At 40.4% G+C, this 24,807-nt stretch overlaps 1 protein-coding gene across 12 annotated transcripts in view; it reads left to right on the forward strand.

Moving 5' to 3' along the window:
• Positions 1-24,807, forward strand: part of Pde4d (phosphodiesterase 4D) — a 1,511,604-nt gene that overhangs the window by 1,203,968 nt on the left and 282,829 nt on the right. Inside the window, 1 exon segment of one of the 12 annotated variants that reach the window (NM_001113334.2) lies at positions 6,497-6,625. Coding sequence (NP_001106805.1) covers positions 6,537-6,625 — 89 coding nt within the window. The 5' untranslated portion in view covers positions 6,497-6,536. 12 annotated transcript variants of the gene reach the window in all.

Below are 24,807 nucleotides of genomic sequence, written 5' to 3' on the forward strand. Positions count from 1 at the left end.
TCGTTTGCCAGCAAGAGCAGAGCCACGATCTAGAGTTGAACGGAACTAGCTTGTACTCACACATCTGCCATCTATTGACATTATGGTATCAGAAACCTAACGTGTCTGAGCCTCAGTTTCTCCATCTGTGAATTGTGGACAATACTGGCCAGAGGCATTGTTTGGCTGTGTAAGATTAGGTAACCATTACAAATGATGCCTGGTTCCTCCCCGGTGAAAATCTAAAGCCATCATCATTCCACCACGATTTGCTTCTGCTTTAGGAAGAGCGTCCTCCCCTCCTTACTTTCTCAGCACATAGACTGTAGGTTTTTGCAGTGAACGGGACCTTAGGTTTAGCCTTACACCTGCTACTCTTTAGCTTTATGCTTTCAGGAAGGAGTTGTTCAAACTTTGTAAACCTCGACTTCCTCAGTGATCAAACAGAATAAAAGTAATTGGAAGCTGAGACATTAATTATTAGAGATTATACAACATATTTCATGTTCTTATTACAAAATAAGCAGAACTTCGTTATTGAAATCATGTTGGCAGGATGAGGAACTAGAGAAAAGTCATCTGACATTCAGCTGATTTTTTTATACCGTTCAATCAATGCCCAAGATGTAGGGGGGTGCAGCGGAGTCTGAAGGAGATGGCCAACAGCTAGGACCTGACAACAGGAAAGTTTATGGCTATTGGCGTGTAAACAATGTCATGGGAAAAATTCATGCCTCCACAATTGAGCACTTGCGATTGTTGTTATTTAGAAATTTCTGGTATTTGAGCTCTTTTTGTCTTAGTCCTAAGGGAGCAATTTTGCTTTGCATCCTGGCAATTCCAAAATTGTCCTGCTTGTTTATTAGCACGGTTCTAAAAAGTGGGACAAAGCAGTTTCTGACCTTAATTGGTGGGCAGGCAACTGTGGGAAACACAGTCGGATCCAGTGTTGCAAATGCTTTACCAATTGAACAACTTTTCCTCATATCCCATAGGTTTTCAAAGAGGAAGTGGGGTGGGGGAAGAGAGAGAGCTCAAGAGATAGGGGAAGGGGAATGAGGGGAAGGGGAAAGAAACGGGAAGGGGGAGGGGAAGGGGGAAGGGAGAGGGGAAGGGGGAAGGGGGAAGAGAGAGAGACAGAGACAGAGACAGAGACAGAGACAGAGAGAGGAAAATGGGAATTGTTTCTGCATTTGAAGCATGGGGCAAAACAACTGGGAACAATTCCATCAGCTAATTCTGGTAGTGTCATTTACAACTTCGGGGTTTTCTTCGTTGTTTTTATTCAAACTTTGTAATAAGACAGAGACAATTTCAGTTTTGTAAATAAAACGTTAACCTTTTAAAACTTATTCACATACATCCTATTATTATTGCTTAAGGTTAAAAAAAGATAACAAATAGAGAAATAAAATTACCCCTCGTAAGTAAATCTTGATGCCTTTTTTTAAAAAATTGATTAAATAGAACCTTTGTAACCAATTCTAAAGGACAACTTTTTAAAAAACTGAAAATGTGGTGTTGGGGATTTGGCTCAGTGGTAGAGCGCTTGCCTAGGAAGCGCAAGGCCCTGGGTTCGGTCCCCAGCTCCGAAAAAAAAAGAACCAAAAAAAAAAAGAAAAACTGAAAATGCTTTTAACAGAATAAAGGTAACCTCTATACCTCTCCTAAGCTTACATGTGTGCCTGTATGCATGTGTGCATGCATGTGTGTGCCTGTGTGTATGTGTACACGCATGTGCATTCGTGTATGTGTGTGTGTGTGTGTATGTGTGTGTGTGTGTATGTGTCTGTCTGTCTGTCTAGGATGATTTTATGTAAATCACATTTTTAGTCCTCTCAAAATCCCTGCAAAAGGTCTGAAACCAGAGTAGATGGGGGAGGCACTGAAACCCAGCAAGGTCATGTGATGCATTGTACTTAACAGTAGCTCTAAAGTCTATTTGCTTGAACTGCCCCTTCCCTCAACAGTTACCTGATGGAGCTTCCTTTAAAAAATAAAAGTCTTAATTATTCTCGTAATAATAATTTGGATGTAATAGTGATGGTGGTCCTTTTTTGCTTCATTTTATTGTATTTTATTCAGGAAAGGGAGGTAATTAGTGTTACACACACACACACACACACACACACACACGCAAGCACATGTTCTTAATGGTGGAGCTATTTCTCTAGCCCCTCTTCCAACCCTATTTAAGTGTTAGGAGTTCCATTACCTTATCAGCAAAAGCTTGACCTAATTATCGTTCCGATTCCCAAATCATTTCCATATATACTTCAGGATAGATGGATATCTTGAGTAATGTTTTTGGTCCGCAGTCCACAGTGAAAATGGTCCTTTATTCTTATATGTAAGCATGCCTTTCTCTTCCTATGCCACGGCCTATTGACTTCAACATTTCCATGGCCATTTATTTTTTGAATCCTGGGACATATAAGAGAGTAGGATATAGTCACAGAAGATCAAAATGCAAACCATGCTCTTCTGATGCTCCCCCGTGCGTTCCAGTACATAAAGTAACTGGTCTCCATTTCAGAGCATGGAATTACTGTCCTGTAATTAACTAAACTCACGCAAGGCTTGGAACGAATAGGGTATTTCCACAGAGGAAAGGGAAGTGCTTGCTGCAAATGATGCTAGGATTTTCTTTGAATCGCAACACTTCCATTCACAGAAACAAACCATCATTGATGCTCATAATCAATTAATGTAATAAAGCCTCTTGTAAGCCACAGGAACTTGCCTTGAATGCACATTCATTTTAAGAAGTGTACCAGAGAGTTCTTAAACTTCCTTTTCTTGCGTGTCTTTGTGATTGATCACTCTGAAGATGAAAATTTTTAAATAATTTTATTTTTAATTAAGATGTAATTCCATCACTTTCTCACTTTCTCCCCTTTTCTTCCTTTGACTCCGCCCATAACCCCTCCCCCTAGCCACTCCCTCATCCCCCATCCTTCTCAAGTTGATGGCCTCTAGTTTTCTTTGATTCCTGTTGTTAAATATAACTTGCTGAGTCTTTTTCCCCCAGCTGTGGGTATGTGAAAATAACTGATTAAGAGGCTCATCCCAGCAGGCTCGCTCCCCATAAGGAAGCAGTCATTATTTGTCTGTAGTTCTCTGACTAGGGGTGAGACCCTCAAGAGACAATAGCATATCTATTGTCAGTGTTCAGATCTTGAAACTCCAATATTATAATGCTGCCCTCATCAGAGCTAGCTGGCAGTTACACAGCTAAGGTTTGCTTCTATAACTTCTAGCTTTGAGTCTTTGACCAAGAACTATTTCAAAATACAGCATTATCCTGAAACCCCTTTATCTGACTGTTCTGGTTTCCTGAGGCAGCATATTTCAACATACCACAGCCCCACAAATGTAACTCTATTTCTGTGCTCTACTTCCCACCCTCCAGTGCCCCCAAGTCCTCTTAACTCATGACATGTATGGAAGTAAATGAATTCATGGGTGCTGCTTACATTTATACCCATGAGTCGCAGTTTAACTTAGAGTGGCTATCTCCCTATAAAGGAAATTCTGAGTTTCTAGGTCAGACACCAAAACCCAAATCTGTCATTTGCAGCATCTGGAATCTTGGAACAAAACTGTTAGAACTATTCCAAAGACCAAAAAAAAAAAAATCTTTATTTAGAAGTCTGCAGAATATAAGGTTTTAGTTGCTACAGAAGGTGGGTGTTTGAGAAGATTTGGAATCATGTGATTAACAATTGGCTATTCCGTATACTGGGATAAATTTACTTTTGGGGGTTTTGTTTTGTTTTGTTTTTTTGTTTGGACATTTCATCCACGAGTACTCTATATAACAATAAAATTTTAAGAAGAAAAAGGTTTGGCTTTGTAAAATTAACTCAAGTATTTTTGATTTTTGACTCTCTTTCTACCCATATAAAGTAAAAGTTAAAAGTTGCTGGCACAAATATAAATACAGCAAAGGTATATTCTAGAAAATATCCTGGTTTGTTGTGTTTTGAGTTTCCAATTGCCTAAGTTCTTATGTCTGTGGAGTAATGGTCTTTCCTGAAAAACAATATTGAGATTTGCATTTTAAAATATAAATTTAGCAGTAGGCATGGTGGTGCATACCTTTAATCCCAGCACTCTATGAATTCAAGGGTAGCCTGGTCTACATAGCAAGTTCTAGGCCACCCAAGGCTGCATAGTGAGACTATGTCTAAAAACATCAATAAAATATAACTAGCAAGCATGTGTGTCTTTGTGTGTGTGTGTGTGTGTGTGTGTGTGTGTGTGTGTGTGTGTGTGTATTATATACAATGTATGAGATGTGATATATGATTATTAGTGAAAATCTCTTTGGGAGACTTGGTCTAGACTGAATAATAAGACTTAAATTAGTCTCAATGAAACTATGACAACTAAGGTGGAGAAAAATTGACCCTATGGCTCTGTGGAGTAAAGTTCTTTTCATCAAGCCTGATGAGTTCAATACTTAGGACCCATATGACAGAAAGAGAAAGAACCAGCTTCTTCTTACCAGTTATCCTCTGACATGTATGCCCGTACACCATATACCAATAAGGCTAATGTAATTTACAAATTTAAAAAGTAAAACCATGACAACAGAAAGGTAACATTTTGGAAGCTTTCTCCATGCACCAGTTTATCAGTGATGCTGTTTTACCTGAAAAACATATAATCTTCTGTAAGGAATAAGGTTTCATTTTTTTTGTGAGAGATGAAAAATCTTAGCTCTCCTGGGATTCTCCTGTTTCTGTCTGTTCTATACCCAGCCTCCTCTTCCTGTGAGCCCTCAAGATCCCTCTCTACCTGACAAGACAACCAGTGTTTCTACACTGCCTTGCACTAATATCATACAAAGCCATTTTGCTAAACACAAAGTTTGTGTGTCTCTGTGGTACTATGCTAGGAGTGGGACCGCATTGCCAAGAACTATCCCTAAATGGAAATTAATAGATCAATGGGAACGAAGAGGCAACTGTGGAATTTCCCACAACACAAAGGCAGAGGGACTAAGGATGGGAGCTTTCTTAAACTCCTAGGACCTGGCTTCCGCATGTGTAATACAGAGCCCTACCAAGCACAAAAGCCATCTGTGAAACAATAATGCTGATTCCAGAAGCATTCTTTTAGACTTTGAACATCAGTGTTATTGATCTGCCAGACAGCTACTGCTTGCTGAATGTGTAAGTTAGATAAGGAAGGAATGCAGCAACGTTCTGTATTGCGCATCTCCAAAGCATGTAGCTTTTGCAGAATCCCCTCCCCACAGTGTCTGATCCTCTTAGGAAAATAAACGCCTTGCTTAACATTTTAACTTTTTTTTTTCAGAAATCATGTGAGCATTTTGGTCTATCAGAGTCTTAGGGGTCTTTAACCCTGGCAGGCATGGAGATGGTGCCTTAGGGAGATTATTCAATTTTGTCCAGTTCAGAGAGGGTTAACTTCTTTTCAGGGTTTCTCCAAGCTTTTCTAATCTTATCCTAGACAAGTGGAGCCCTGCCTTGGTTTACAATGGAGGTCACAGGCAGGCCAGTGCTTAGGCAGAGACCGATGGAATTACGCTGTGTTGGCTGTGTTGTCAACATTAAATACCACTGGCTCCTGAGACGTGATGACGACACCAGGGTCTCTTGAATCCTACAGGACATCTTGAAATATATGTCTCCCTGCCGTGTGCTGAACTTGTAAAGCATGCAGCTGAGCTCTGTGTAGCTTCTACCATTTATGTGACTTGAAAGAAGGTTGTTCAAGAGTGAAGAACCGTTTCTAGGGAACAGAAAACCCTAGACAAGACATCGATCTCTGTTGTCAAAGTCTCTCCTTATAACTCACTCTGCAAGGTGACACAGTGACATCTCTTTGAGGGAAAAGTTGCCAGAAGCTCTGAAAGTGATCTGCCTGTTTTTAATCTCACACTGACTGTCAGAGAGGTGAGGTTTTTTTTGTTTTGTTTTTAACAATCACTAAGTTTTTGTGGAAGACTTGCTAATAAAGACATTCATCCATGTATCTAAGAGAATTTGGAATAAGAAAAATTACTTTGGTAGCTAACTTTGAAATTTAATACTCCTTGTCAAGTTTCCCAGTCCTGGGCCCCTGTTTAAGATTATCTTTAATGACTGGTCACTACTTTTTAACATTCACACGTAGTATAAAGTTGACCCATTGAATCCCACCTCCCAGTTTGTACATCTGCATATATGGGGAGGTGTGGGGGCTCTGCTTTTCAGGAGTGGCATGTGGCTGTGCTGTTTAACTTGGGCTATATTTAAAAGCAAAGTTTCCAGGGAGTGTTTCTCACATTAATACCAAGAGAACGTCTAGGTGAAGCAAGCTCTGTCGCAAAGGGCAAGTGTCACACAGCAGGAAGTGCTGGCCACCCTTTCCAGCCCTGCCTCAGCCAGCCTGCCTCCTCTCTGTCAGCGCATACCACCACACTGAAGAAATGCCCTCATTCAGCCACAAGTGCCTCTTGCAGCTTGAAGGGCCTTCCTGCCCCGGGGTCCCATACCAGCTCTGACATTCAACTGTTCTTGTGGATCTTAGCCCTCGCTTTGCCAATGGCTTTCGTTTGGGATCCTCTGGGAGTCACAGTGCCAGGTCCATCTCCAAGAACTAGGACAAGATTGCGTTTCTCAAAGTCCTACAGGTATGGCAATTTCCTTTTGGTAGCAAGGGAGGTCTTTTCATCTGCTGTGGGTCTCTTGCGAGTAAAACTTTGTGGATCTACTTAATTCACACAGTTGTGTTAGTGTCCAACACTTGAATGTCCTGCTCAGCTCCCGAGCTGAGCTCTTGTAAGCATTTGAAAGAGTCCTGGGTATGCGGGGACCTCCTGAAGTCAAAGGAAGTTGCCTAACTCTCAGAGCTCATTCTGAGAGTCAAAAGGTAAACTTAACAACTCCTATCAGTAGATTGGGGGGTAGGGGTGAGGTGGATGTATAAACTTTCCTGATCAATCCCTGTCTTTGAAAACAACCTTGCTAAACTGTGAGGCATAAATCTTTAACTACTCACAACAGCTTCTGATTTAATTAAACCAGCAAACAATAGCAAACTACAGTGCTGTCCTTCACAGGGCAAAACCTACATTGAAAAGCTGAAGCTAACTCTGTGGTCCACAGGGTGGGTCTTGCAGAAGGAGATGCCATAAATTCCACATTAAATTCTATGTAGTATTGCATTTGTAGTGAGTTCTCTGGAAATCACATAGCAATTCTCAACCACAAGCCCATTACAAATTGTCAACTTTGTTCTACGCAAAGGCTAGTTAATTTTAACCAGGCACCTGGCTCGACTGCTGGACGTTAGTGCAGCAGCAGTCAATACAGGTGAAATTGTTTGCATAATCTTAAGAAGGGGGTCTTTGTTATTTAGGTCAGCTATGACAAATCTAGAACCTGTCAAGCTTATACAGAAGTGTGCACTAGTTTTGAGTTAAATTTTGCTCTATGTTATCTACAGAGAAAATTTGGATTGAGTTTGGATTAAAACACTAATGATTTTATTTGTTTAAAACCGGAAAGGAAAATTTTGCCCTAGAATTTTTTATTAGTGAACTAGAAAAGTTGAAGAAAGCACAAAGATCCAAAACTAAATCTGTAGGCAAACGTTGACAGGCGATAAAGAGGTTTGAGCAGAATGTGTAGGCAGTGCTCTCTCCAGCTTCCGTTGAACAACAGAGCCAAAACAATAACACAGCTCACTTTTGTAGTAGTGGTGTTGATTTATTAAGACACTTGGTTGAGTGTTGGAGAACGTGTGCTTGTGCCATGGAGGAATGTGATTGGCTTGCTTATTGTTGACATCCCATGCCTGGATATGTGTGTCACACGCCCAGAATTTACTATTACCAAACCTCAAAACATTATTGTGCTCATGTCCAAGATGTGTGGCTTATAGGTCTTCCTTAGCCATTCAGATCAGAAAGCAAGTTCTCTAACACTGTAGTAGGTATCTTTCATCCAAGTAGGTAGAATGAAAGAAAGCTATGACTTGAGGAACTAAAGAAACTGAGATGCCTTTTAAAGGTGCAGCACTGAAGTGGTTCTGGATTTACAAATGAGTTATGAAGTTTCCCCCTTTTTGTAGATCAGAGACACAGGCATTTTCCTTACTTTACTCTTTGGTCCTTTCCACAGACATGCCCTGGTATAAGTGAAGAAGGGTTCTTCATTACCTGTATATCCCACACTGTATTTCTTACATGATTTATTTATAGTCAATTGGAGGCTGAAGCTAGCACCTCCAGTAGCCATCAAAGGATAGTCCTTCTAGGCAACCTTTTTCACTCGTCCATTTCCCCTCGGTCTGCCAATTCCTTGCATGGCGATATGTTGAATTCTTATGTACATTGCGTTTGTTGTTGTGGGATCTGCATTGCCTTCCCATCTGGCATGCAAACCCTTTGAAGTCTGCGACTTCCTTAGGTACAACGTAGCCATTCCCTCTTCCCTGATGTCACTGTACACTGTGTGCAGCCTAGCTCTTATGCCACTCACAAATAAAACTGACTAAGAGGTTCAGGAGATAATCATGCAGTTGGCCACCCCCAGAGTCATCTCAGCTCTCTCAGAGATTAGGCATGGAGCCCCAATAATACAGGATAGTGAAAAACAAACAAACCAAAAAATGATATATATGATAGCTTTACTTGAAGCAGGGTATGCACTGAGTCACTGTATATCTATAGGTACGCGCGCGCACACACACACACATTCACACATGCACATGTGAGCATCTACACATTCATGGTGCAGTTATCCCCTGATAATATAGTTATATGCACAGCACTCCTTGACGTCAAAGCAATAAACTACTCATTGAAGATATTTCAATGTAATTTAATTTCAAAACGCTTTGTGAATTTCCTCTTTTTTCTTTTTAAAATGTGAAAATAACAAGCTTCCCTTGGCCTTTAAGAGATGTTGGCTATGATTCCACTATTGACAAGCGACAGACCTGGCCCTTAGCCAGTATTTCTTCATTAGATTCCTCCCATGTTGGATTTTTTTTTTGTGGAAACAATATTTATATTTTTATTTTTATGTAGTCTGTAATTTTTCTTAAGTGTGCACAACATTGCATCATGTTTTTCTTTGAATATCAAATGACTATTAATGTATGATAAGAGGGCACACGAAGCATTAAGCACAAATGCATTTCTTTGGCTAGGTTTCCACTCAACGATGACACGTAGGCTAAAGGAAAGGCACATCGGTAAGATTCAAAATTCAGCTAATGGGTCTGATTTGTTAAAGTGGTAGAAAAGATTGTATATGTGGTAAGTATAGAGGCCCTTGAGAAATAGCCTCTTGGATAATTGCACAATGTTCGAAATAGGCTTGAAATTGGATTTTCAGCAGTGACAAGTCTTTTGTGAGAAAAATACATTTTTAGAAACAGAACAAAATATTTATATATAGCTTTTCAAAGTAAGTTTGATTCCATAGAAGAAGAGAAAGTGGTGAGAGGGCTCCATGGCTAAAGCTGAGTGATTTCTCTCCTCAAAACCCACATGGAGATATGAGAGACATCCCAAATTTGTCCTCTGGCCTCTATACAGTAACAACACCCCCTCACTCACTCTCACACGTAAATACATAATTGTCATAAGAACATGCTTTTAATACAGGGAGAGCAAAAGACAGTGGGGAAAAGCAAAATCAGGGCAAGGACACAGAAGTGGAGGAAAAGAAGAAGGGGAGGGAGTAAGGACAGGATTACCTAATAACAAACTTCCCTCTGTGGATTAGGAATGGAGTGCCAACGGTGTTTAAAGCCATGGGATCATGGTCAGCTTCAGGGAGCTGCTTACAAAGATGACTTCTGTTTTCAAGGGCATGCAACGATTGACCTTAGGTTGTGACCTGTTGTGTAAGAGCCAAGTCTCTAGAGAGGCCTCTCAAGCCTGTTTTGGAGAAGAGAGAAGAATAGAATAGGTTTGTAAAAATGATGTGAATGACTTATTCAGGTTATTTAAACTTAGTCTTTTGAATAACAGGGTTAGGGGGACCATGATATGAGGAGCTCGAAATGAATCATGGGGCAAAGGCTTAACAAGCTTGGAAACACAGAGTACTTTAGCTGGAAAACACCAGGAAGTTGGTTTGCTTGTTTGTTTGTTACCTTAAAAATGTTAGTGTTGAAAATTACAGTAATGTTTAAAAAAGCAATAAATAAAATCTCTACTGTTGTAGAGATTGCCCTGTCTTCCCACTAGAAGATAAGATGAAGCATTCATTTTCCTGGCTTCTCAGTAAGGGTTGTTGACAAGGACATTTTACATGGCAGCCATGGGGTCGGTGCCTTGCACATAAAAGTCTAGTATAGCACAATCAAGTATAGCACAGAGGTGACTTTGCAGAGCTACAGCGGTCACAGCAGAAAATGACTCTGACTGTCCTGCCCCCCTTGTACTGATAGGGGTCATAAGATACTCTACTGAAATTCTTAGAGAGTATGGTGAACTCAACTTTCAAATTCTTTGAACAGAATTGGCAAGATGGTGATTTGTCAAGCACATTGAGTGAACTAGTGCCTCTTGTCCTAGTAGCAAGTAAGCAGTGTACCACCACACGGTGATACAGAGCGCTATGCACTGCCTATGCCTAGGTGGTCTTGTGCTATGAAAACAGAAAGTAATACCTGCTTAAGCAAGAAGACTTCGATATCTGAAAGCACTCCCCACCCCCACTCTGAAAAGCAGGCTCTAATCTGTGTCTTTGAACTGCCCGTTTCAAAGCAGCAGTTGTGAATAGGACTCATAGGAGAGGTGGCATGGTCTGTGGCTACTCTTTGCCTCTTACTACTCCAAAAACATAGACAGGCATCGGTAACTGTGGAATCAGAGCTGCCAATGTCCACATGCAAACACTGACTGGAGCCCTTCTCTTAGAACGGGTGTGAGAACTACCAGCAAACCTGGAGTCTGGTGTATCACTTTCTAAGTCCAAGGAGCAGCTGCCGCACATCATGTCTGTCTTTCCATCTGAGAACGTCTCGGTGGTTTGCATTATTTCTAGTGATCCCCAGGTCATCTCATTTTACCCCTGGGAGGAAGTCAGCGGGCGCACAGTTACCATCAAATCATAGAGAGAGGATGGGAGGTTTGGAAACCAAGGACCAAGCATAGAGCGTCAGAGAGTCAGGATCCAGAAAAATAGGAGTGTAGTGGCACATGCCTTTAATCCTGGCACTTGAGAGACTGAAGTAGGAGGATTTGTGAGTTCAAGGTCAGCCTGGTCTACAAAGCTTGTTCTAGGTCAACCAGCACTACACAGAGAAACCCTGTCTTGAAATAATAATACTAGTAACAACAACAACAACAACAATAATAATAAACCATGTATAGCAGATACATTTATATACATTTATAATACAAGAATTGGAACATAAAATTAGAATATTTTAATATATTAGAATGCTATGCCAGGCAGTATTCTAATATACTACAATATTCTAATGTGGTCTGGGACCACTGGGGCCGTGGTCCCAGATGTGTTCATTTTCTCGTGCGTGGAGGCCTATAAAAGAGCCTCAGGCACCAAATGCAGCAGCACCTTTGTTCTATGAATGCACCTAGACAGTATTTAAAAGCTTGCCCGAGGGTGGACTCTGATAGGCCATCCTACAACCTGGGCGCCAAAGAGAGTCACCTTCCCACCTTCAGTTTCTGGAGTAGGTCCTCTTATTACCACCCCAGGGGGACTTCTGTGTGAGTCCTATAGTCTAGAAATCGGAATCCTTCCTTGGGTAAATAATGCCTCCTGCTTTCATGTGAAATAGCAAGATAATCATTCTAAAATATAGTACTGGTATCGTATGTGACACATGATACAATAGAGTATACAATATAATGCCATGTTTAATAGATTCTGATACAGTTACATATCATTCAATGATCATTCAATATTCTAATAGATAGTGACCAATTAAAATAAAAGATAATCCAATTATATCTAGGTTCTCCTATAGCCTAATTATAATTGTTTGAAGTAGTGTTAAACAAAATCATGGAAATGAAAGAATAACCGTTTCCATGACTGAGGTCTAAAGAAAGAAGCCAGAGCCTTGTGTGCATCCTGCTACTGCACCCCATGCCCAGTCTCCAAGTGTTTCGTATGCAGCATGGATAGAGGGATAAAGGAGCACAAGGACCAGACAGATGCCACAGAACCTCTGGGAGATACAGAACATGTATGAGGGGCATCTCTCCTCACCCATAATGGTCTGGCCACCCGGGGCTACAGAGTGAGACCTTGCTTCAAAAATAGAAATGGGAGCTGGAAAGATGGCTGGGAAGGGAGGAAGGAACTGAAGAAAGGAGAGAGAAAAAAGAATTCGGGGGAGGAAGGAGGGAGGGAGGGAGGAAGGAGGGAGAAGGGAGGAGGAGAGAGGGAGGAGAAAGGGAGGAGAGAGGGAGGAGAGAGGGAGGAAAGAGCATGTGGTTTTATGTGGTCTCTTTCTGTTTCCTCCCTGAGGTTTTTATTTGCCCTCTTGGGCTTCCTTCTGACTTTTTTCATCTAACAAACACCCTAGTCATATTGTAAAATTTTGTCGCAAAAACGTTGTTCCCTGGCCAGCCGTTCAAAGACCAGAAGACTCAGTTAGGGAAGTCAGCATCATCCTGCAGCTGCATAGCCATTCTATTGGCACTGTTAAACTAGGATTTTTACTGTACCCCAAATTGTGAGTAATATTTACTAAACTGACCATGAAAACAACCAGTCATTCATAGGCCACATTTATCCCTAATAAAAATGGTAATATTTTCAGTCATTAACATTATGGAGGGGTATAGCACAGACTAGGTGGCTCTGGCCTTTGAGCCAAACACCAGGCTGAAATGCCATCTCTGTTGATTTCTAAGCTAGGCGGCTCTCCTGGCCTCCAGAAACCAATGCCATGTCTATAAATGGAGAATGAAAACACCTACTTTATAAGGTCATTGTGCAGATTGAGCGAAAATATGTACTCCAAGACAGGCCTTCCTACCACCTCTTTTATAGCAATTTCTACACTTCCCTTGTCACTTCATGAATTTTGTGATGTCCCTTCTTAAATATGTTTAGAGACTAGCTGCTGTTACAGAGACCACTTCTGGTCCCAGAATCCTATAACACAGCTGACTTACAGACAAAGTCCTTCTAGGCACTTTGCACATGCTCACAAGTTTACTTTGGAAGTCAGAGGGAGTTGGCTAGCACTAACGCCATCACACTGAAGTTCAAATTTCCACATCATTACTTACAGACAGCTATTTGACAGTAGAAAAAAAATTACTTCACTCCATGTGCCTCGGTTTCTTGTCTTTTAAACAGAGTGTAATGTGGACTGTGTTGTCTGTGTAAAGTTCCCAGTACATAAATAGCACAAAGGTAAATGTTAGCTATTATTAATTCTAGGACATAAGTTCTGCATAACGGTGACTTTTGTCTTGTTTGTTCCTTCTGTGTATTCCACTCCCTGGAAGGGCGTTTGGCACACGCAGTAAATGTTTGATGTATATACATTACAATAATTTTCAAACCACTGTTAAGCATGGGGCATTTTGATTCTCTTTGTTGCATTTATGGTAGAGAAGAGTTACTAACAATGAGACCAGACTGTGCTCTTGGATAGATTAAGAATCCCTAAGTTGAGTTTTGTAAATGTCCCTGTCTCTTGTGTCAGCCCCATTCAACCCTAAAGCCATGTAATACTTTGAGTCAAACAGCCAATGCAGTTACTTGGGGCTCACATGTTTGTGCTATGTAGTCTAATTATTTACCAGTAGTGAATGCCTGATATATGACTAACCCTTGAAAACATTCACCTTACAATAGTGATATAGCAAGAAGTAAAATGGATGAGGTCTTTCTAGAAAAGAAACATATTAACAATAAAGAAAGAAACAGAATTGGAAAAGGAAGTTTTGCTTGAGAAAGTCAGTAAAGTCTTCGCCAGGAAAGTGATCGTTTATGTAACTATAAGTCGAAATACCCATTCATATCCATGAATAGAGTTGCAGTTCTTGGCATCTAACCTGTAACTCAGAATTAATTGTACCACAAAATGGAACCATGTGGAAACTAACCTCATCTCTGACTTTCTCTTTAGCCAGCTCAGACTGAGACCTCATGAGAGAGTTTGCTTTTGCTTTCCTCCATTCTGAAAATACAAAGAGAAAAAGAAGGGGGAAGAAAAAAAAACAAACGAGACATTCAGGATTATTTTCTATGTGCTTTTTGCTACTTTATGTCTTACAATCCTCCAAAAGGTTCACATGTGGAAAAATTAAGTAAAAAATCCAGAAGTGATCAGTGAACAGCAGCAGAAGAGCCCATAGTATTAGAGTTTGGGTCTTGCCAGGCCTTTCTCCATATTATTCTTCAAAACATAGACATCATAGTGTAAAGTCAACAAGATAATGAATTCTCTATTTCTCAAAGTAATTATACAAGTCAGGATTGGCCATGCACACCTTAAATCCCAGTACTTGGGAGGCAGAGCTGGAAGATCTCTACGCATGCCATGCCAACCTGGTCTACACAGGATTATCTACCAAGGCCTTGTATCAAGGAAAGAAAAACAGAAATCATACAAATTTCAAATCTTGCATTAGAAGGAAAGTTGGCCAGAGCAAACTCTTCTCAGACACATATATTTTCATGATGGAGCCTGTAAATATTATCTTCTTAAGGCTTGTCACTTGATCCCTTTGGGCAATTAACTTGTCTCTAATTGATTTGTGGATTATTCACTGAACACTGCTATGCTTAAAGAGTGCTCTGGTGTGGTTTGTTTATGGAGAGAAGCAAAATAGATGGGTTGAGACAAGAAGCTTAAGTCTATAAAGTATTCTTGGTTATCAGGACTTTTTTTTCTTTTTTTGCATAATAGCATTGTTTAGAAGAGGATGAAAAGTTAGCTGAACCTGGTCCATGTTTTCATCCAAAGGAAAGATTTATGTCCTGTTCAACAGTCACATTAATCTGATGATGTAAATGCATTCTCTAGTGATAGGGTGGTCACTTTAGGAGAGAGATAAACATAACAAAAGAGAAAGAAGCTTTCCTGTCATCTCTGGGGAGACCTGTTCCAAAGCTCTCATCCACCATTTGCAGGAAAGATTCCTGCTCTGATCTCGGCACTAAGGGATAGAAATATCTAGTTACTCATACTCAGAAAACAGCTTCATCTCATGTCTTACTGGTCCTTGGATAATGTTCAGACATTTTCCCCCATAAATTTGCTTCTTTGTTCCTTGATAGAATATTTGAGATGCCTGACCACAGATGGCAGAGAGGATGTTTGAAGGATTGTTTGTGTCCTTTGGTTCCCCTTATGAAGAGAACAGGGGACCCTGTGCAAACTGCTGGGTTATGTGCTGATTTCTGATGTGCATGGGAAAAAGAAACAGTCAGTTTCTCTTCTCTAAGCAAATCCATGAGGACTGATACACCACGGGTGTCAGGGAGACGCATGTTGCAGAAAACACTGAGAGAGGAGTGGGGGACATGACTATGTAGGAAAGGAGAGTTTTCAAAAGCCTAATGTTTACATTCAGCCTGCTTTTTCTTTTGGTACAGTATTCTGCCTACTAAGTTTTGTGACCCTTCATTTTCTACAAGATTAGTTGGTGTAGGATGTGACTGTGCTCCTGTTGACCAAAGTCCATAAGTCTTTGCTCACTCACACAGCACAATACCCTAATCTTGAACTTATAATATCTGTTCCTGAGGACGCTCCCTCGGGACCTACTCAAGGCAGAAGATAATCCCTGCCCTGATTTCTAATGACATTGGTACATGCTGGCTGTTTTGAACTCTATATGGAGGTTGGGGTATGGCTCAGTGGGTATGAGGGCCCAAGTTTCAGTCTCTAGCACCCATGTACAAAGTTGGCACGGTCGTGCTCACCGGTAGCCTAAAGAAGACAAGTGACAGAGACATGGTGGACAGAGACAGGGGTATCCCTAAAACTCACTGGCTAGCCAGATTACGCCAAACCAAGAGCCCCAGGTTCAGTGAGAGTGAAGAAAACAAGCAGTATTAGCCTCTACTCTCCATGTATACGCACACATGCATACACAGATGCACACACTCAGAATGAACTTTGCATGAATGCAATTGCACGACCACAAAATCTTCGAGGGTTTGGATTTGTTTTTTTCTTGTCAATGTTGTATTCTCCAGTTCCTTTCACCTTACTGTGCATGGTTGCAGATTCTTCTGACTGTGATGCTACTCCATGAAACAGCCAATAGCAAATGGCTGATCTGTCCTGTTATTAATAAATATCTGTCCATTCAAGTTTTGAAGCCACCATGACTGGACCTGTACCAAATAATTAAGAACGAGTACACAATCACAGAAACAAAGTATACTCTGGAGGGTAGAACTGCTTAGTGGTAGGTCTTAACATGTGTCTCTTGACACTGCCAAACAGGATTTCAAAGCACTGCAACTTTATTTATAGCCCCTCCCTCTCAAAAAATAGTATTCCAGTCATCTGCACCCTCACCGATGTATAGGCTATGTGGGTTCTGATTGTCAGTGTGAGCATTTTAATGACTGCAGCTATTGTGCTTTTCATTTATAGAACTGAATGCTCTGATATTTGTCCAGGAACGGCATGGGTAACTGTGATTCATTTATAGTTTATGTCTCTTCCTAATGAATGGTACATTATTGACTAAAAATGACTATATTGAAACAAAAACTTAGTCAGATGTACAAAAGTGGAATTGTCCCCCTGTTTGGCCCATACTCAATGTTTTCCTCGTTTTATTTCTGTTGCTATAATAATCTACTCTGACAGAAAAGCAACCTAAGGGAGAAAGGGTTTATTTTGCCTTGTACTTCCGGTTTGTAGTCCATCAATGTAAGAGGTCAAGGCAGAACTCAAGCAGCTGGTGACATCACATCCAAGAACAAAGAGAAGAAATTCACGCATGCTCAACATTCTCTCTGTACCTACACACAATTCCCAGGGTTCCATGCCCAGAGAATAGTGTCACTCACTGTAAGCAGGGTTTTCTCATGTTAATCAATGCAATCCTGACCATTCCCTCCAAACACATCCTTTGGCCAACCTAATCTAAAACAACCCCTCATTGAGAGCCTCTTCCCTAGTGATTTCGTATTGTGTCAGGTTGAGCCAAAGGAACCATTACCCACCGTTTAAGCATGTAATCTTAGTTTTACAGCATGTCAAGGTTCATTTCCTAATCCAACAATAGCCCTTAGTTATGAGAGTAGTGAAAGAAAGGTTCATTTTATTTTATAACTTTATCTCTGACTTTCAGTTCTAGGTGCAATGTCCTATAACCGTGTTACATCAGAATTTTATTTACATCTCAGAAAAGTTGCTTTAGACCTGATTTAAACCACCCTAACCCATTTTTGAAGCACCAGAAAATATAGGGTTAATGTGCAATGGTGCCATAATTGGGTGTTACTTTTTCAAGTATTTTTATCCACATATGCAAAGAGCCTTTCCTTTTCTTTTCTTTTCCTTCCTTTCTTCCTTCATTCATTCATTACTCTTTAGTTTTTTTTTTTTACAATCCAGTCATTATCCCCCCTCCAGGTCTGTCCTCTGACAGTTCCTCATCCTATACCTCCTCCCCCATCTCCAAGAGGATGTCCCCATCCCCCACCTCTACCCCACTAGACCTCTTCACTGGCTGGGGCTTCAAGTCTCTCTAGAGTTAGGTAAGCCTCCTTCTCTCTCTGAGGGCAGACCAGGCAGTCCTCTTCAGTATATGTGTCTGGGCCTCCTATCAGTTGGTGTATGCTGCTGCCTGGTTGGTGGCACAAAGGTCCTTTTCTTTCACTCTCTTTCCCCTTTCTTTTTTGTTATTGTAATTACTATTTTCCAGTGTCAAGGTTCTGTTGATACCTCATGCTTCTCTCTCTGTCATTTTTCTCCACCATTCATCACAGCCCCACCAAGGATCTCAGCCTGGCTTCTGCCATATCCATCAAGTAAGGCATGTTGGCCCAGGCTCAGCTTGTACCCTACCAAATGTGATCACGAATTTCTAAGTGGTGTCTGCAGATGTCTAAACACAGCATGGATTGTTACCCGGAGTCCTATTTCTTGAGACTTTCAAAAGCTAGTCCTACTTCTGGCTAAGTGTGGTGATGTGCACCAAGAATTCCAGCTCTTGGGGGTAGAGACAACGGAGTAGGGGGATGGGGACTCTAAGCCAACATAGGCTACTAAGAAGGACCTGATCCCATCAGTATCAAATGGAGCCCTGTAGCTCTCTGGTTTGTGGTATATTGAGGAATAAACAGGAATATCAAGGCAGTATATTCTAGAGGTTTAATCTCACATTGCAATATATATTGCCATCAGCACACTGATTATTCAAACTCTTTACTTTTATAAGTACACAATTTTTATGGGAACATCAAATGAAAAAGTAATTTGTTATCCACTAAATTCATAATTTCTACCTTGGGAGGAGGTCTGCGAGGTGCCAGATTGTTCACAAATAAGACTTTCCTAAGAAGGAACTCTTCACGATCAACATTCCTCGGTGTCTAATTTTCTGGATTCATTTCTAAGCCCTGTTCATGCTTTCTGGACACTCGATTTGTTTCTTGCGTTTTCCAAATGGTAGCTTCAGCAGCTAGTGACTCCATAGTGACAAAGGTGATGTGGCAAATTAAAATCTACAGAATTGATTCCATTTATTTGTTCGACCATTTACTGGGAAACTGGGTCTCACTGTCCAGTCTCCCTGCCACAGACTCCTAAGCGCTGGAGTTGCAGGACTGGCCCTGTGCCAGCTGTGTCACTGGCAGACTTAATGTCTGAGCCATGTTCTAGCTAAGAAGTTGTTGAGCAAAACCACTAAAGAAAAGCATAATTGTCTAACTCTCATCTCCAATTCCCAGTAGTCTCAGCTGGAGCAGAGGTGACAAGATTCAAAACATCTCAGTTTGAAAGGGGAGAAACCATGATAATGTTCCTTCTCTAAGCACACACCTAACCCTTGTATTCACTGAATGACTGACTGTGGCCTGTTGACACAGTGTCCTTTGACTTCTATGGAAAACTTAAACGGAGACTGTAGTGAGTGATGTGACCAATAGCCAATCAAAATGTTGAGTGGTGTGACCAACGACCAATCAAAACGTTAAAAAACAGAACAGACAAAAAGACAAGGCGTGGTCATGGAGGCTGTAGGTTTACTTTAAAAAGACTTCCTCTTTCTTCCTTTTAAATCTTACTGAACATACATAATTGGATATCTAGAACAGGAACCATGGGGGACTATATACTATGGAGAAGCAGACTGTTGATAAGCAAATGCTGAATCCAGTGGCTTAGGCCAGGGTTTCTCAAACAGGAACGTGAACACGAATCTCCGGGAAAGGTTGATTGAGTATATCTGGGTTAGGGCCTGAGATTCTGCATTTCCTGAAAGCTCCAAGAGGTTTCTTAGGCCCCATCCTTGGTCAAGGTTTAGTTTACAGAGGTTAGAGTAACTTTTTCAAGTCCAAGACACTTTGCAAATCAGGTACAGGAAACTGCTTGTGTTTGAAATCTGTTAAAATTAATTGACATCTTTTTTAGTGGAGTCCAAAAGTAATACTAATTCTTATTAGTATAGAAAAAGAACATAATGTGATGTGCTTGTAAAATGTCTAGCCACTAAAATCAATCATTTGTGTAAATGTTTGAAGATTACGTATTTGTAATATCTCCCTCTGTCTCTATGTACAGAAACTACCTTAAGGATTTGATATTGAGAAACAAAAGACTCATATAAAATACACAGAGAAGTGGGGCAGGGGAGAATGTGAGCTCTTTTTTTTTTTAAAAAAAAAAAAACAATCCACAATGAGGCTTGAAGAGTGTCTGTCTACTTTCATACAGAAATCTAGCCAAAAGAAGTATGTTTTTCTGGGAATGAGACAAGCCACCAAAGAACCCAACAGCTAAAGAGAGAGTTTAAAACCTAGAGCCTGAATTCAGATCCACCTAGCAGCCACACAGCCATACCTAGAGAAGAATCTGTTATTTATCCTGCTGATTGTCACCCTGTGCCACTTGAGATATCCGGGAGTTTGTGCTAAAAATGGGATCACTTAGTGGATGCAGGCCCCCTTAAACATATTCACTCACACGTTACTGTGTCAGTGAGCTGGGGAGAGCTTGGCCCTGTTTATCCTTTTGCTCTCCTTGGTGTATAGTGACGACTACAGAACTGATCATATCCACTCACAGTGAGGCAGACAGAAAGCTCTTAACTGTCGGGCCACCGAAAATCTTCCCAGCTAGCTGTTCTGCATATTGAATGAAGACACCATATGGTTTTGATATGCAAATCCACTCTGAGTTCATTTCTCGTGCTGCTCTGTAATCGACCATGCCAATTGCAATTTCCTACTTTTAATATAAATTTTATCACTGCGTAAGTGAAGTACCTGCACACATTTCCTTGTCTCCCCTCATCTGATCATCATAATAGCCAGTTTTTAGTGGAAGAGCTGCGGCTTGCTGAAGCAGATGTCCACTCTGTGACAAGGTATTTAATTTCTCAGATCCTTAGTCTTTTTATTGGAAATTCAAGTAGACTGTATGATTATTCCCTTCTTCTAGAAACAGCATCATAGAAAAAAAATAAGACAATTTGATGTGTACCTAAATGTTTGCCCATGCATCAAGTAAGTATTCCTGAAGTCAGTACATGCCCAGGAAAGAACAAAGGATAATTCAATGCTGATGTCACTCTGAACTTATACACGATTCAGTTATACACGGAGCAAGTGTATACTGAGTTTGTATAAGTCGTTATACTGATGAAACCAAAGCTCATGCTGTAACTGTGATTTGTATTATTTAAATCAGGGGGTTAAAAAATGTTATGGGTGGCTATGATGTTAACACTATTCATTTTTTAAAAGTGTTTGTCTGTTTAATGTGTGTGAATGCTTTGTCAGGACATGTATGTATGTGCACCATGTGTGCCTGGTACTGGAAGAGACCAGAAGAAGCATCTTATGCTCTGGAAACTAGACTTACAAATGGCTGTGAGCTATGACACTGGTGCTGGGAAGCAAACCTGGGGTCTCTGTAACAGCAGCAAGTGCTCTTAAGTGCTAAGCCTCGTCTCCAGCCCCACGGACATCATTCTTTTTAATGAATTCTAGGGAGCATAAGTAAGGAGAGCAGGTTTGTGTGGTCCCGCTTTTGTGTAAGAGCTAACAGTCAGAGTCATGTAAGCATAGAGTAAGTGGTGCTGTCTAAGATCCAGGAGATGCTGTTCACACAGATTTTCAGTTACATAAGAGGAGTCACTTTGTAAGATCTGGTAGGTTATACAGCGTGGTATCTACAGAGAATAATAAATATACTGTATCCTTGGAACTCACTGAGTGTACGTAAGAGTTTAATCCATAGAATAAACAAATGAGTTGAGGCAGATTGCTTTAGACACTCCATACTGGACACATGTGTTAAAACATTACATTATAACCTATGTACACATACATGTATATATTTGTCAAATATTTTAAATTAATTTTAAAATAAAGAAGGGTGTGAAAATGAAGTCTAGCTCCTTCCTTATGTCATGTTCTTTAAGATTCCAAGAAAGGGATAAATGTGAGATTAAATTAGATACGTGCTTGTCTCACTGATTCGACTGGTTAATGCACCCCTCCTTAGCATCATTTAAACTATAACACAATAAATCAAATATTTAGATACTTTTGCCCTTTCTCAAGTTTCCATTTATACACAAGAGGGGAGAAATGTCCTAATAAAAGTTATACAAAGAAGCCTAGTCCATATTTGGTTATTGACAGTTCACAGGAGAAAGGTGTTTCTCATCTCATAGAAGCTACTAGACCACAAAATATCAACATCACAGCAGAGTGAAGGGCCCAGAGGAATGGGCAGATAAGAGGAACCCCGTGCTGCAGACTCTGGTATTTGTCAGAGATAAGCAATGAGGCTAAGCCTTCAGTTGGGTGCGCCCTAGAATAAAATAAAAGGAAAGGCTGTTCTAAGTATAAAATCCATATCCTTACAAATCCCCCACCTTTAAGATCTCCAGAGATCTTTGAAGCTGTAAAAACTATGAGAATTGACTTCAAGTGACTAATTCTAATTAGCTAGCAAACTGTTACCAAAGAAGTAGCATTAGATGAATTTAAGTGGTTTTGTCTTCATGGTCGGTTGAGCTGTGACGTCTGTTTCAAGTCACAGGCCCTGCTGTGATAGTGCGCATCTGTAGTCTGAGGTGCTCAGAAAGCTGAGTCATCACAGAGTTGGTGTATTCATAGCAAGGTTGGCCACACTGAGGAATTCCACCTCAAACAAAACAAGCAACTCATAACGTAGGGCTTTTAGGGCGTTTATTAAATGTCTTGAGTGTGCTTCTTCTTAGTTGCCTGTGTACCCACACACTTACTCTTGAGTATAATTTGAAATGATAGCTGCATAACTCACCCTTTAATATAGTCAGTTCATGTTCGTTATCACCATTCAAAAGAAAAGGCTATGAATATCTGTGTGCCTGTATATGTACATGTCTAGTGTGTGTGTGGATGTGCATGTGTAGGTGTAGAAGCCAAAGGTCTGCATCATGTATTTTATTTAATTACACTCCATCTTGTCTTTGGAGACAAGGTCCCTCACTGAACCCAATGATCACTGATTGATTTACTTAGCTACCCGGCAAGTTTCAAGAGCTGCCCGTCGTTGTCCCCACCCACACCCAGCACTGGGACGACAGACATACACAAATACACCCAGTTTTTGTTTTTAAATCAGTGCTGGGGATCTGAACTTAGGGCCCCATGCATATGCAGCAGACACTTTACTGACTTAGCCTATCACCTCATTCCTTTAAATTTCAGAGGTTAGGTACTATAACATTTGTTTGTGGAACAAGACTAATTTCCTACTTTTCTATAATAACTATCATCTAAAAAGAAAGTACCCTTTGGAGACGATCAAAGCCAAGCCATTTATACAAACATATGCATGTGTTATGTGTATTAGATATAGTCTATATAGTGTACATTTATATAATTATTCACTCAAAAAAAATCCATATCTACTGACTTTTGCTGAGCTCTTTAAGTCCTAGATGGGTGCTTTGTACATAATCATAATTCAATGTTCTTCATGGAAATTATTTTTATTTGAAATTACTATTATTAGCTTTCCTACTTACAAAATGACAGTAATAATATACTGGCCATACGGTTCAGGTTATCCTGAGACACTCAAGTACTTCTTGACAGGTAGCAAGTTTTTGATCCCACAACCCAGAACTCCCATGTAGTTTTAAGATACTTAACTAATGGACGAGCCTCCAGATTACCCCGTCTCCGCACTGCAACTGCCTTCCTACACTGGGAGTCTAAGGCAGTAAACACATTATTTCTGTGTAGAGAGATGGATGTGGATGGACGCTCAATGCTCATCTGGCCTGTGTTGTCTAGCAAAAGAACCATTAGGCATGATGCTCAGAAATGAAGTATGCTCTAAGTGAAGATTTGAAATATTTTTACAGACTGTGTGCCTCTTTCTTTCTTTCTCTCTCTTTCTTTCCTTCTTTCTTTCTTCCTCTTTTTCTTTTTTTTACACACAACATCTGGTTTTCTACAAATACTCTTTGAAAATGCTGGAATAGCTGAAATGCACCCCCCCACACACCATTTTCTAGACAATGTTTCAGTCTTCAGCCCTGACTGAACTGGTCCTGGAATGTGCTATGTACCAAGATGGCCTCAAGCTTGTGATCTTTCTGCATCTGCTTCCCAAGGGCTTGAATTACATGCATGCATGTCCATGCCTGGTTTTATCCATCTGTTGTTGTTATTGTTGTTGTTGTTGCTAAGAGACAATATTTCTGTATAGCCCTGGCTGCTCTAGAACTCACTACATAGCTCTGAGTAGCCTCAGGCTCTTGATCCTCTTGCTCTGTCCTCCTGATTGCTAGAATTACCTTACCTTGTAGGCATGCCCTACCCCTGACATAGTCTGTTACCTTCTATCATTTTATGTTACTGACTATTAGAGGAAAATGGCTACAAAACTATAAAATATTTGAAGAAATCTGCAATTTGCTATTAAAGTATCTTGCTTTTAACTCAACTATGCAATTAAACTTAGGATTTAAAAATAATACAATGTATTAAGTACACTCATATCCATAGCAAACTCGAGAGTGACTCATGGAAACCTATTTTGATGCTGATCATACCTACCCCTCTGTTTAGAGTGGTCAATGAGCAGGACTTCTCTTGTAGATGGAGCTACAGATCTCAGTGAAGAGTTAAGATTTGGAGAGACAATGGCAAGATAGAGCTGTCATCACCATCATAATTCCATAAAGTACAAATATCTCATAAAATATTTACTTTGTTTAGATTATTTATCAAGTTTTTGTATTTTATATGTTTTGCTAAACAAGCCATCCAGGAAGATAATGATAGACTTTCACTAAGAATTGTAAGAGTTAGTTATTTGGCTCTTAGATTAGAATCTACATTTCTCAGGATTCTTTTACCCTCTGCCTGTCTCCTGGGGACAAGAAACCCCAGCCCATCCCTCCCCACCCCAATATACCACTTGTACACAGCTGCCTGACATCTGTCCTAGTGAAGCTCTTTTCACATCTGCCATATTTCAATATACAGTCCTCTGATTTCCTCAGAGAAAGGAGCCATTTAGGCACCTGAGCTCGGGGTAAGGAGTTTCAAGAGCTAAGGCCATTCAGTTTGTCAACGCAGCTACACAGACACCTTTCAGACAGACAGCTCCTTCAGATGTAACTCCTAAAGGAATCCTAAGACAGACTGAATTGTAGCC

This window comes from Rattus norvegicus, chromosome 2 (genome assembly GCF_021556685.1).
Source record: "Rattus norvegicus strain SHRSP/BbbUtx chromosome 2, alternate assembly SHRSP_T2T, whole genome shotgun sequence".
NCBI lineage: Eukaryota > Metazoa > Chordata > Mammalia > Rodentia > Muridae > Rattus > Rattus norvegicus.